At 40.4% G+C, this 12,185-nt stretch overlaps 1 protein-coding gene across 1 annotated transcript in view; it reads left to right on the plus strand.

The window, feature by feature from the left end:
- Window positions 1–3,448: 3,448 nt before the first annotated feature.
- plcb3 (phospholipase C, beta 3 (phosphatidylinositol-specific)) overlaps window positions 3,449–12,185 on the plus strand; it is a 57,520-nt gene continuing 48,783 nt past the window's right edge. Inside the window, exon 1 of the mRNA XM_059354611.1 lies at window positions 3,449–4,044. Coding sequence (XP_059210594.1) covers window positions 3,946–4,044 — 99 coding nt within the window. The 5' untranslated portion in view covers window positions 3,449–3,945. The remainder of the gene's footprint in view (window positions 4,045–12,185) is intronic.

Raw genomic sequence — 12,185 nt, forward strand, 5'->3', positions numbered from 1 at the left:
AAGGTGTAGTCCTCAAAGTAATTTGGGGTCATCCTCACATGACTGTAAATGTCTGCAGCAAATTTCAATAGCAACCATCCACTTGACCGACAAAAACTAAAGACCAGCCCTCATGCATTCCACAGACACACACTAAGTTTTAATGTGGACAGAGTTGTGATAGATTGCCGGTCATACAGCACTTGTTATAGAGAGCTGCACCAAAGCACCCTCACCAGAGGTTAACCCTATTCTAGATGTAGTTAGAAAACCCCTCCTGTGAGTGATCTGACTGGACATGACTGTCCTCCCTTAAACAAACAATCCATGTGTGTTTAAGCAGCCGCTTAAAAAGCTCCAATGTATGTTTAGAGTTATTGGCGACCTCTAGTGGAAGTACTACTTATGAAGGCCCTTGAAATATCTTCTGTAGCATATAACCATGAACCCCCGCCCTCCCCCAACCCCCAATCTTAAGCAAGTAGTTGTGATTGATAATGAAACAAACAAAACTGCTACCATTTCACAACATTAACAACGTGTTCAAAACAGCAACATTTAACTATGAGGACGTGTTGAGGTCCTGCTCCTGGTCGGATCGCCCGTTTTGGAAGTGCTCCTGTGAGTCGTATTTGAGCGTAGGAACAAATGACATGTGTGGTTGTTGGACTGAACAGTGGTCAAAAATGTACTGGGGAGCAATGTTGAGGAGAGAGAAAAACATAAAAAGAGCCTGCTCTTTTAGATCTACTCTTGTTACAGAGTGTAAAACGTTTTGTTGCCTTTCTTTAGTTTATTCAGATGAGCACCATGTGCACGATGTACCACTGACCAATGGGAGCTGGACACCTGTTGGAATGAGAGAACAGGAGGCGAGGAAAAGAGAGGCTGGGACAGAGAGACCTAAAGAGAGAATGAAATTGTAAGAGAGAGGGAGAAAAGAAAGATAAGAGGGGGGAGGCTGTCTATTGACACCACAGGTGCCTGCACTTGAAATGCTGTGTTCAACACACAATATTATCTGGCTAAAAGGACGTTCATTGATGTGTATGTGACAGGAGAGATAGTGTATGCTGCATGTTATTATGCACCAGAGAAACACAATATCCCTGCGTATGCTTGTGTGCTGCGCTGCTAAAAGAATGCATATGCAGGTGTCATCTTGTATTTGTTTGTTGTCTTTTGAGATGGTGTGTGTGTGTGTGTGTGTGTGTGTTCGGTGGTTCAAGATCAGATTAATCAAGTCTACCCGGACTCAGTTACGGCCTAGACTCAAACACACATAGCTCAGATATACAAGGAAACACACATACACACACACACAGACACAAACACACACACACACACACACACACACACACACACACACACACACAATGCCTCAATGCCAGTCTGTCTAGCTGCTGAATTGTTAAACAACGTATCTCCTGGATGTGCACACCACCTCAGGGTCATGTAACACAGACACCAGGACTTTCTATACACACATATGAAATGTTGGGTTTATGATAGATTATTTCTCAATGATTCCTGTGGATTTTCTTTGGATTTCCTCTCTCTCACTATGGTTTTGGTCAAGGAAAAACACAGCGGCAGGCAGTCAGCAGGCTGCAGCATAGCAGACATTCCTGCCGGGTGTAGTTAGGGAGTTGGAGAATGGCAACCTTAGCCAAAAAATCTGTTGCTCTGTAGGGTTTTTTTATGAGAAGCCCAAGTTGTAATGTTGCTTGGCAGCGGGATTTAGGCAGCATTGTAACTGTGCAGCCTCTTCTGCTCTCACGCTTCTTTAAACATGATACGCTGATCAGGAGGCGGCAGGGGAAAGTTACCTGCTGACTTACAGAAGCTATTATCTTACCTCCAAATCCTCTAAATTATTTCCTGTTTATGTGATGCAGATTTAATATAATCATTTATAAAATCTCTAATCACACAGTGTGACTGCCTGTGTAACACCCTATAGTGCTGCAGCATTACCTCTAAAACTGATTACTGTGTATTTCCAATAACTGTGATTACTGTGACCATGTTTTTAATATCATTACTGGATGCACAAGTAATCTGTCACTGTCAACACTAATGAAGATCATTTCGGCACTTAAAGGCAAAAGTTATTGAAGAATTAAAACAGCCTATGGTTATGCTTTTGCTTCCTGCAGACTACAGGAAGTAAGAGATGACTAATATTTCTACAGGCATGTAGAGGTGCATGTGCCTGTGTTCTAATATTATTTCACTTTTATGTTATGCTACCTAATATTCCCCTTTGCCACATTTCAGAGAGAATATCGCTTTAGTACTGCTACTCAATTTGACATTTTAAAAGATTTATTACAAATTAGGATAATGTTGGCAAAACATGAGAAGCTTCACTGCTTTACTTACAAGTAGTTTGAAGCCAAAATATCTCACACTGCCGATGTCATTTGGAGCCAGAGTATCAAGGCCTAATTGCAAGTCAATCACAGCTGTCAAACATGATGTTACACCCCCGTTTTAGAGCAACAAATAACTTATTACAATCAAACTAAGCAGAAAAACGAGCACTATAACATACATCAAAAAGACAGAAAACATCTTTTCAGAAAATTTGACGTATACTTGTAGTTTGGCAAATGTCCAATCAGGTAACATGAAGGATTCCAATACTGTAGCCAGCCACAAGGGGGCGATTGAGATGATTGGGTTTCATTTTTTAGCCCAGTTGCTGGTAAAAAAAATGTTGTCATTGTATTTTATGTGTATCTTTACACCATAGATACATTAGTCTTCAATTGTTTCTTAAATAAGCATTTTAAGCCTAACACTGTTATTTTCTTTTACCTAACCTTAACTAGGTGGTTTTGGTGCCTAACCCTAACCAAAGTCTTTAGATTGTCATGTAAACAATGCGTTGCAGTTGTCACAATGAGAACGAGTTGTAGTGGTTCAGTAATGTTCATAATTTTTTTGGTTTAAAATATGCATACATTTAATGTTATCTGTTTGCAGAAATCACTGAAAAATCAATGGCAACATATATTCTTGTTGTTTTTTGGAATAAGCTAATTAGCCTTCAGCCCATGCTGCGGACCAAAGGTCATAACAGCTTCTGTTGCTTTCATTTTGACGATTCATTTTAAAATTTGACTCACATGTCCCCAAACTTTATGGAAGTAGCCTTCTATATTAAATCACTGGAGTGTACCTTTAAGTTACAGCAAACAGTTAAAAAGATGTGTTTTAGTTATTAAGTGCATATAAAAGTTGTGTAATATTTCACAATAATAAAGCACGAACACTTTCATGATAATAACCAAATTTTCGGACAGACTGTCAGACAGAGGAACTAAATTCAAACACACCCCTTTCACGCAGACTTCCCTCCTCTCATTTCTCATTCACCCAGCGCTATCTGACGCTGTCCTTCTCCCTCACTCTCTCCTCTCGGAACCTTTTCCGCAGAAAACATGCAGGGAGGAGAGGAGGAGGAGAAAAGAAGAAACGCGTCGGAGGCGACAGGAGAGAGAGGAAGCAGAGAAAGTTGGTAGAGGAGCGGAGAGGTGTCGACCAGATGGGAGGAAGGAAGGAAAGGATCTCTCCGCGGGCTCAAGTGCGCGATTAAAGGATTCTGCATGAATAAACAAATATATGAATCAAAGCTTATAATAAGAAAAGGGGGAGTTAGAGGCGCGCCACCGCGTTGCGTGGACGCGGACAAGACAGCGGCGCTGAAACAAGTCCTGTCTTTCTCTCTCTGGATTTTACTCCTCATGTTCTTCAAACTCTCGGTGAGCTTCACTAACTCCTGAAGTCACTGTCTGAAAAACTTTCCCTCCCCTTTCCACCTCACCCTCTCCCCGGAAAAGAAGAAGAAGCTCCGGGGTGGAAGTGGAGGAAGGAAGAGTGTTTTTTGTTCCTTCCGAGGAGTGCAGCTCGCCGTAGCCGGGGTTTAGGCGTTGGCACCCGGGCAGGGAGTCCCTCGCCATGGCCGGGGCCAAGCCGGGAGTCCACGCGCTGCAGCTCAAACCCGTGTCCGTCCACGAAGCGCTCAAGAAAGGAGGCAAATTCATCAAATGGGACGAGGTGAGAGAGAGAAATGTTTGAAACTTGTTTACTCCCCAGACAACACTTAACACATGTCACAGTTGAAGCGTCAAAGCGAAACGAATCATTGCCTCTAGAAGACAAGACAGACATGCAACTTGACAGCCTGTTATTGACAGTAGGCCTTTGACACTGTTGTGAAGTGACACACGAGGCTGGTGTTGGAAAGGTACACTGTGTGTGTGTGTAATGCACAGGTGTGTGCAGGCATAGCCTCACACAGAAGCCCACTCTATCTGCTCCTCTGTGTTAATCAGATACTCCAGCAGAAAACTCCCCGGTAGTTGCCAGCAGGCAGCACTACTTCAATGTGTGTGCTGTGTTGTGTTGAATTCTTGTCAAGCCGGTTTTACTCGGGCTCAGGTTCAGCCCTCATACACCCTATTTTTCTCCTCTTCCTCCTATTTCCTTTTCTTGCTGTCCTTTGCCCCCTTTATTCCCAGCGGATTAGAGAAGAAAGCACCTGTCTGAGTGGGAGTCTGTTGAAGTTGAAGCTTTGATTGCACCTTAAGCTGCATATTACGCTCTAAAATATCACCTTTTATGTTGTGTTAAAACTTTTTTCACATCTGTATTGTGTTGGTTTTTTTTCTCCTGCTCTATTTTTTTTTCTTCCGCGTATTTCTGTCTGGCAACCCTGACATGTGCCTGCCCCTGTCATTAACCGTAATCATTGTTTGTGTTTCTGAGTGTGTGTATTTGGATTTTCTGCAATTTTCCCTACAGAAAAAGTAGATGTGTGTGTCCATGAGCCATCAATGATTAACTGAGTTGGCTGGTTCTAACTGTAAGTCTGTCTTCCAACAATTGCATGCAACAGTGTGTGTGTGTGTGTGTGTGTGTGTGGGTGGATCGATCATCAACATTTTGCATGGTAAGGTCAATAGTCCCAATAACACTGCTATCAAACTTTTGCAGATAAGAGGTCAGGTGTGGTGTTACATGCACACACACACACACACACACACACACACACACACACACACCATTTTTAATGTAAAATCATCTCAGCAACAGAGCTTCACACACATTGTAATGATGTTGTGATGTGTGTGTGTCTGGCCCCAGAAAAAAGGGTCTTGTCACGCTAACAGTGCATACCATGTCCTTTTGATTTGCCTTCCTTCTCTGCCTCTCTCACACACACTAACTCTCTCTGTCTCTTTTCTCAAAGGGAATTCCCAGGAAATGGTTATGCTGGTGATTAAGTGTGTGAACACTCGAAAACATGTGCATGCTTTCTCCTCTTCTTTCATCCCCACTATTTGCTATTGCCCACTAAAATCAACATGTGAATTACGGAGAGGGAGAGGACACATCTGGGAGAGGACGATGTGAGGGAAAGAGACGCATGAGGTTTCTAACATGCAGAATTCATAAAATAATTACAGGAATGGTTTTGTGTTTGGGGACAAAAAGAAGCTCCATTGTTAAACATCCATGTTATGTAAAATGTACAATCCAGAAGCCTTTTACATCCGGAGGAGAAACACTGAGCTAATGTAAAAAGAGCTGCTCCAGGGTTATTCAGTGCACAACGTAACTGTTGCAAAAACAATGTTTCTTCTTGTCCTGAACGGACAAGAAGCTGCCTGAAGAAACTGTCCGTCCTTCTGTTTTGTCTCATAAGGCCATCTTGCACATTTCCTGTCATAATGTAAATGTTTTGTTAAGACGAGTAAATCAGTTTAATTCCTAGTGTGCTCGCTTTTACCATAATTATGCCCCAGATTTCCCTCAGTAATGAGTTATGATGAATAAATGACAAACGCAATTTAAGTCACTTCTCTGCTATCTTCTCTGCACATCCAGGTAGTGCTCCAACATTTACTCAGTCATTTGATTACTGAGCTTCGAGAAAATTAGCTGTGAACAATTGTTTGTTATTTATCAAAGTACCAAAGTACTCTCTTTTTAGCTTTGCACATGTTATTGCAAGAACAAGAAACATTTGGAAAGTTGCATTACATTTTCCACTATTTTCTAAAGTTTTCTGGAAGAAATTAATGGATGAATCAGTGATTTAAGAAGAAAACATTTCGTTGTCATGCAGACAATGAAACATTTTTTTCATAGTAATCCTGCTTGTTTCTACAAAACAATGCCTAATACTCTTGTCAGAAACGGATTGAAGAAACTGCAATTTCTGTTTTTTCTTTTTCATAAAGCAAATGTTTTGCCAATCCATAATATAAATTAAATGTGAAGGCAAGACGGCAAGTTCAGACCTGCACTTCTGTCACAATTGTATCCTAGAATCAATCCATTAATGACTTCTTTAGCTGAATTACGTTAAAAGTTACAAGTTGATCATTTTCTTCTGGGCTCCATGAAAACACATAGCATACTCAATGCCTCAAACATGAGAAAAGAATAAGTCATTGCTGCTAAATTGTCCTTTTATTTTTATTTTGTTGAACAAGAAAGTCTCTTGGGATGCATTGGCTTTGTTACAATAGAAAACCGGCCAGTAGTTAACACAGCTTCACATAAAATAAATGAATTTACAACTTTCTGACATGGGAATAGCTCCAAAGCATATGAGCAGAGACTATTTATCACAGCTGAATTTCTCATGAAAACTTTTCTTAATATGGAATGGCTGGTATGAAGGAAGTATTTCCAAGAGTTCTAAATGATTCCAAAGCCAGGGTATATGCAGTTTTTTTACAAGTTCACAGACTCTGGGGACTCTGAAGGTTATCCATATCTAATTAAGCATGACTCAGTCAGGCTCTGCCGTGCATGAGACAAAGAAAATGTACCCCAACTGTGCTGCAGAAATAATAAAACCACAGGGAATAGCTTAGAATTAATGAATGTTTATATTTCAGATGTATTGATTACCTGTACATATAATAAATCAAATTAAACTGTAATCTAGCAAAAGAGCCGCTCGCCTCCAAGCAGTGTTTACAAAGTTTTCACATAGAGCTCAGGAATAACAGTCTACCGGGCACACATGGATTATTTTAGTGTCCGTCTGTGTTTTAACTCAGAAGTTGACCAATGGGCTGCCGTCCCAAAACTTTGTGTTCTCCTTTAAGGACTGGGCAAAGTGAGAGAAGAATTAGGACACACACAGAAAGTGCCTGAGGGCAGTGCAGTTTGTTTATATAAAAACCCCTCTTTTGACCCCATCCCTCTTTCTTCACCCCCTTCCTCATCACCATGTCCTCCCTCCACACGGCTTAGGCATTCACCAGCTCTCTTTCCCTCACTTCCCTCCATCCTATAGCTTCTCTTTTCCCTTCAGTCCTGTACTCATCTGTCGCTGAGCTGCTGCTGCCGTCCACTGTAGGCCCATCAAATGACCCACACACACACACACACACACACACACACGCACACACACACACACACACTGACTCATGCAGGGGGGCGGAGGAGGAATGCATTCCAAATTTCTTTCTTCTGTGTTTTTGCTTGTGTACACGCGTGTGCGCATATGTGTGTGTGTCTGTGTGTGGTTGTTTTGTTCTGGGTGTGTGTTTCACGTTGAATGACTTCCTGTTCAAGCTTGTTGCGAGGCTCCAGAGCCAAACCATTTTCCTTCACCCTCCTTCCCCCTGCTGCTGCTGCTGCTGCTCCGCCCTCTGCAGCCCGGCCACAATTCAATTTAGACGAATTCCAACTGGAATTCAGTTAAAATTCCTCCCAAACAACCAATTAAACAAAAAGAGAGAGCCAGTGTGTCTATAGTGCAGCCCAGGTCTCTGTTAGTGTGCTGTAAAAGTCATCTTTACACCTAACATGAACATTTGAGTTGCAGCTTCATTCAGCTTGATTATATTTGCACCTGCTATTCAAATACACTTCCACTCTGCCACTTCCCTGTACATGGCATGCCTCTGCATGCATATACTTTAAAAATACACTAAACATGCACTTTTTGTATTTAAAAAGAAAGCAAAAGAAGGTTTAGAGCAACCACTCGTTCATGTTTTCTTTAATGAGAACCACATGGGAAAAGGGCACTTTTTGGGATTTGTTTATGTTCACAATTACAAGCAAAGTAAGGCTCATAAACAAAGTCACATGGATAGTTGCTCATTAATTGGACAGTTTTGGGAATATGATGGTTTTGGCTCCAATTCAAAATGCCTGTAACTTCAGCGAAGCATGAGGCACCATAAAATGTTGCATTTCAAGGTTGTTTCCTGCAATTTGGTTGGGATTATTTAGTCAGAACTTACAGACTGCACTGCAGTTCACTTTAGAGGAGCTCACAACTATAATCTTGGCATCAGCTGAAGATACTAATGCTGCTATTGTCCTCATTGTTTATTACTACTGTGTTGCCAAACCAAACCGACTGCAGGCACTTGTTCCTTATTCATAAATATCCTGACTAGGCATTTCTGGACCTACTGTTTTCACCACCCCTATCTATTTTGAAAATACTCTAAGTGCCCACATGCTGCAATTTAAGTGATCCATGCATGAAAGTTTATGCCATTCATATAGCTGGAATCAACCAAATATCTAGTTCACAAAGATCATTTTCAGTGCACCTGAGCCTATGAAAGCCCACATTTATGGTCTATGCTAAACTGCAAAAGCAACAGTTTATCTGCTTTCTTGGTAAGAGTTAAATGCGAAGATCAATACCCACCATGTCTGTACCGATAAACTGTCCAAAAGAAGTGCACGGAGCCAAAATGATGTCACCCATTGGTTTGTGGTCTATCAATTTGAAGCCTTGAGTTTGACATTTGGTCGTCGCCATCTTGTTTTTTTTTTAGCCAGAAGTGACATTTGGACAAGAAGGTGATTTTAACTGACTGAGAACCCAAAAACGGCAACCTCACTGTGCCTGGCTACCGGCTACATTGCGTGAACTGCTGCTTGAAAATTGGACTGAAATTGAACATCATCCTGTGTAAAAGACTAGCGACTGACAAACCCCAACTCATTATGTTTACCAATGTAATAAACAAGTGACAAGTAGGGTCATTTTCTCAAAGACTTCTATACAATCAAACTTCTATTTGCATCCAGTGCAGTCGCCCCCTGCTGGCCATTAGAAAGAATAAGAATACTTAGAAAGACGTCAGGCGCTTTCTCATTGGCTTCACTCTACAGACCCGAAGACTACATCCACTTGGTTAATACAGTCTATGGTCTGTACGGTAAACATGAAGCTACAGCCTGATAGCTTAGCGTAGTATCAAGAATTGTAAAAAAGGGGAAACGGCTAATATCGAGGAAAAATTACTGCCAGAATTCTTGCATTGACAGTTGAAGACAAAAGGTCTCAAATTATGTCTCAATCCGATCAAGCATTACAACTCCTGAGCTAAAAAAAACCAAACAGCTGTTTCTCCTGTGTGTTTTTTTTTTTTGGTCTCATGCTATTAAGCTAACAATGTGGTAACAATCTTCTCCTCTGACTCCTCTTACTCTCACCAAGAAAGCAAATGAGAGTATATCTGTTCGTTTAAGGCTGCCATTGTTAACCTCAGCACTAGTTTAATGTTTCCTGGAAATCCATTCAACACGGATTTGTGTTTTATTCTAAAGCAGATGAAGACTCTTCCTATCAATTATTCTCTTTCCTTTCAATATGTGTGATGACTCAAATCAGTTATATATATATATATATATATATATGTTTTTTATATATATATATATATATATATATATTTGTGTATATATATATATATATATACAATTTTTTTTTGGTTGCAAAATTTGATCTCACTATCATCTGCATTACTGTTATAAGGATGCTTTTTGAACTCACATATCGATTGAACCCTCTTACAAATTCAACTTACTTTCTTTCCCTGCATGTTAGGACTTGCCATACAGCTCCTTTTATCGTCTTGTTTTCTTTGTTCCCTGGCACTTAATAAACAGTCGCTTTATATCACACTCTGGAATGTTTTTATGATGCCACAGCACTAATAAAAGTACCCGCTGTAGCAGCCTTGAATGATCATCACTCTCCTTTTAAATAAGGTAAATAAGAAAGCTATTTTTATAACTTACTCTGCACTGTTCATGTTGCCAACACATGTAGCACACTGGATATATGATGTGTTGAAGGTTCTGACACAAGGAAAGATGATTTCATAACTGCCTGGAAAGCATTTTACACCTGCGATGTAACAGCCAATATATCAAAAGGAAAACATTTCTATCCTTAGAAGCAGATCTCTTTTGTAAGCGTCTTGAACTTGTTGGAAAAAATTGGCTCAACTTTCAGGCCTGTATCAGAAAGTAAAGGTTTAGAAAATAAATTGATGCGTGTAGGCAACAAGCAACAGATTGTCATTATCAGTCAGTGTAAATGTTTCATAGATGAGAGCGTGAGTAAGAGGACGATGAAACGCAGGCTCGTGTGAATGTCTGACGCCGTGTCGAGAAACACTGCTGACATCCTGACGGAGTGGTGAGAAATGAGGGATGGATGGATGGATGGAGGGGAGGGAGAGAGAGGTGGAAGGTCAACCACAGCCACATGTGAAGTGTGGGACTGACATCTGGACTCTTCCATCTCTACTCCTCCTCTTTCACCCTCTTCTATGTAACCTTCTCTCTATCTTATATGTGATCTCTTCCCCATTCTTTCTTTTTCACCTCTTTCTATCACTCTCTCTTCCTCCTTCTATTAGTCTCTGTCTGTTTCCTGTCTCTTAGTTTTGTTTCCCCTCTGTCCTTGTCTTTCTTTCTACCTCGTCTTCAGTATGGTCTTTTGTATCGCTTCCACTCGGCTAAGGGTCCTCCACTCCAAGAGACAATTCATTCAGATTTTAAGGCTTTAAAACTCTACAGTTACTCAATAGAGAAACCAAACCAACAATCTGAGATTCATGGCCACTTCACGTAGCGATTTGCCAGGTATGTGGAGTGGGGAAAGTAAGCATGGGTTTGATTTTCTCTCTCAAGCCCTCCTGAGATCAACACTAAAAATCTTGCCACTTTATTTAACTTAATTCAACTTGTATACACTGGGGTGTTGTTCGGCAGTTAGAACATGGCACCACCACTGGTGGGGTTAGCGCTCAGTTTCCTGAGTGAACTTTGAATCAGATGGAGGTTAATGACCCCTGTGTGGAAATTAAGTGGTGCACACCAACAGAGCAAACAACACTAACTAAGAGTGCCTTATACCTAGGGGTGTGCCATATCGTGTCGTTCACAATAATATGGGGTTTTTTTTATGGTTAAAAAAAATGCATATCATGATATTGGCAATGTTCTTACTTCTTGATGTCGTGGTTAAAGTTGTTTTAATAAAAAAAACCCTCCTTACTCCCTGTCGCTAAACACATGCAGCTTTCAAAATAAGAGCACAGTGTGTTAAGAGAATCCACCACAGAATTTACAAGAAGACTGTCAAAATAAGATGCCTTTAATAAAACATACAAGAACCTTTATTCTCCTTTACAAAATGTCATTAAAATATGCACCCTGAACCCCTAAATGGTTATTTTTATTATTTGCTCATACTCAAGAGTCAAGAGTAATTTTTTTGTATTTGGCAACTGTTGATATTTGCACTTCAAACTACATTTTAGATTTTTAATTATTCATACAGACTAAAAAAAAATCATGTTTTCTATATCTTTTTAAGTATTTCCTAATATCGTCAAGAATATCGTTATCGCAAAAATAGCCTGCAATATCGTGATATTCTTTTAGGGCCATATCGTCCACCCCTACTTATACCCCTTTTTTACCAACATGGAACAGGTTTGTTCCCATTTGGGCACCTCATTTCATCAGAATGAAAATGTAATTGGTTCCGAACCTAAAAAGCTGGTTCCCAGCAGGAACCAAAAAAACCAGCAGGTTTTCTTTGACCTGAAGTGTGAATCCTGACGATATCAGTGGACATTTCATACCCTAAAGGTTGGAAAGAGAGGATGGAGAAGTCGAGAGACAAATTGTCAGGAATATAAGAGTTTGTATTGGTTGCATTAATACACCATAAAGTTGGAATAATTTTGTTTTCAGACGTTTCACACATTCTCATTGGCCTCATTGGGAAGTTGCTTTTACTGCACTCATTTAATTTCAAAGGTAATTATTAGGGCCAAGTGTGCAAAAGTGCTTTTTGTCCTCTAAGGTTTATTATACCATTAAGCGCATTGTTGCTTGTTTGTATTACT

Source organism: Centropristis striata, chromosome 17 (genome assembly GCF_030273125.1).
Source record: "Centropristis striata isolate RG_2023a ecotype Rhode Island chromosome 17, C.striata_1.0, whole genome shotgun sequence".
Taxonomy (NCBI): Eukaryota; Metazoa; Chordata; class Actinopteri; order Perciformes; family Serranidae; genus Centropristis; species Centropristis striata.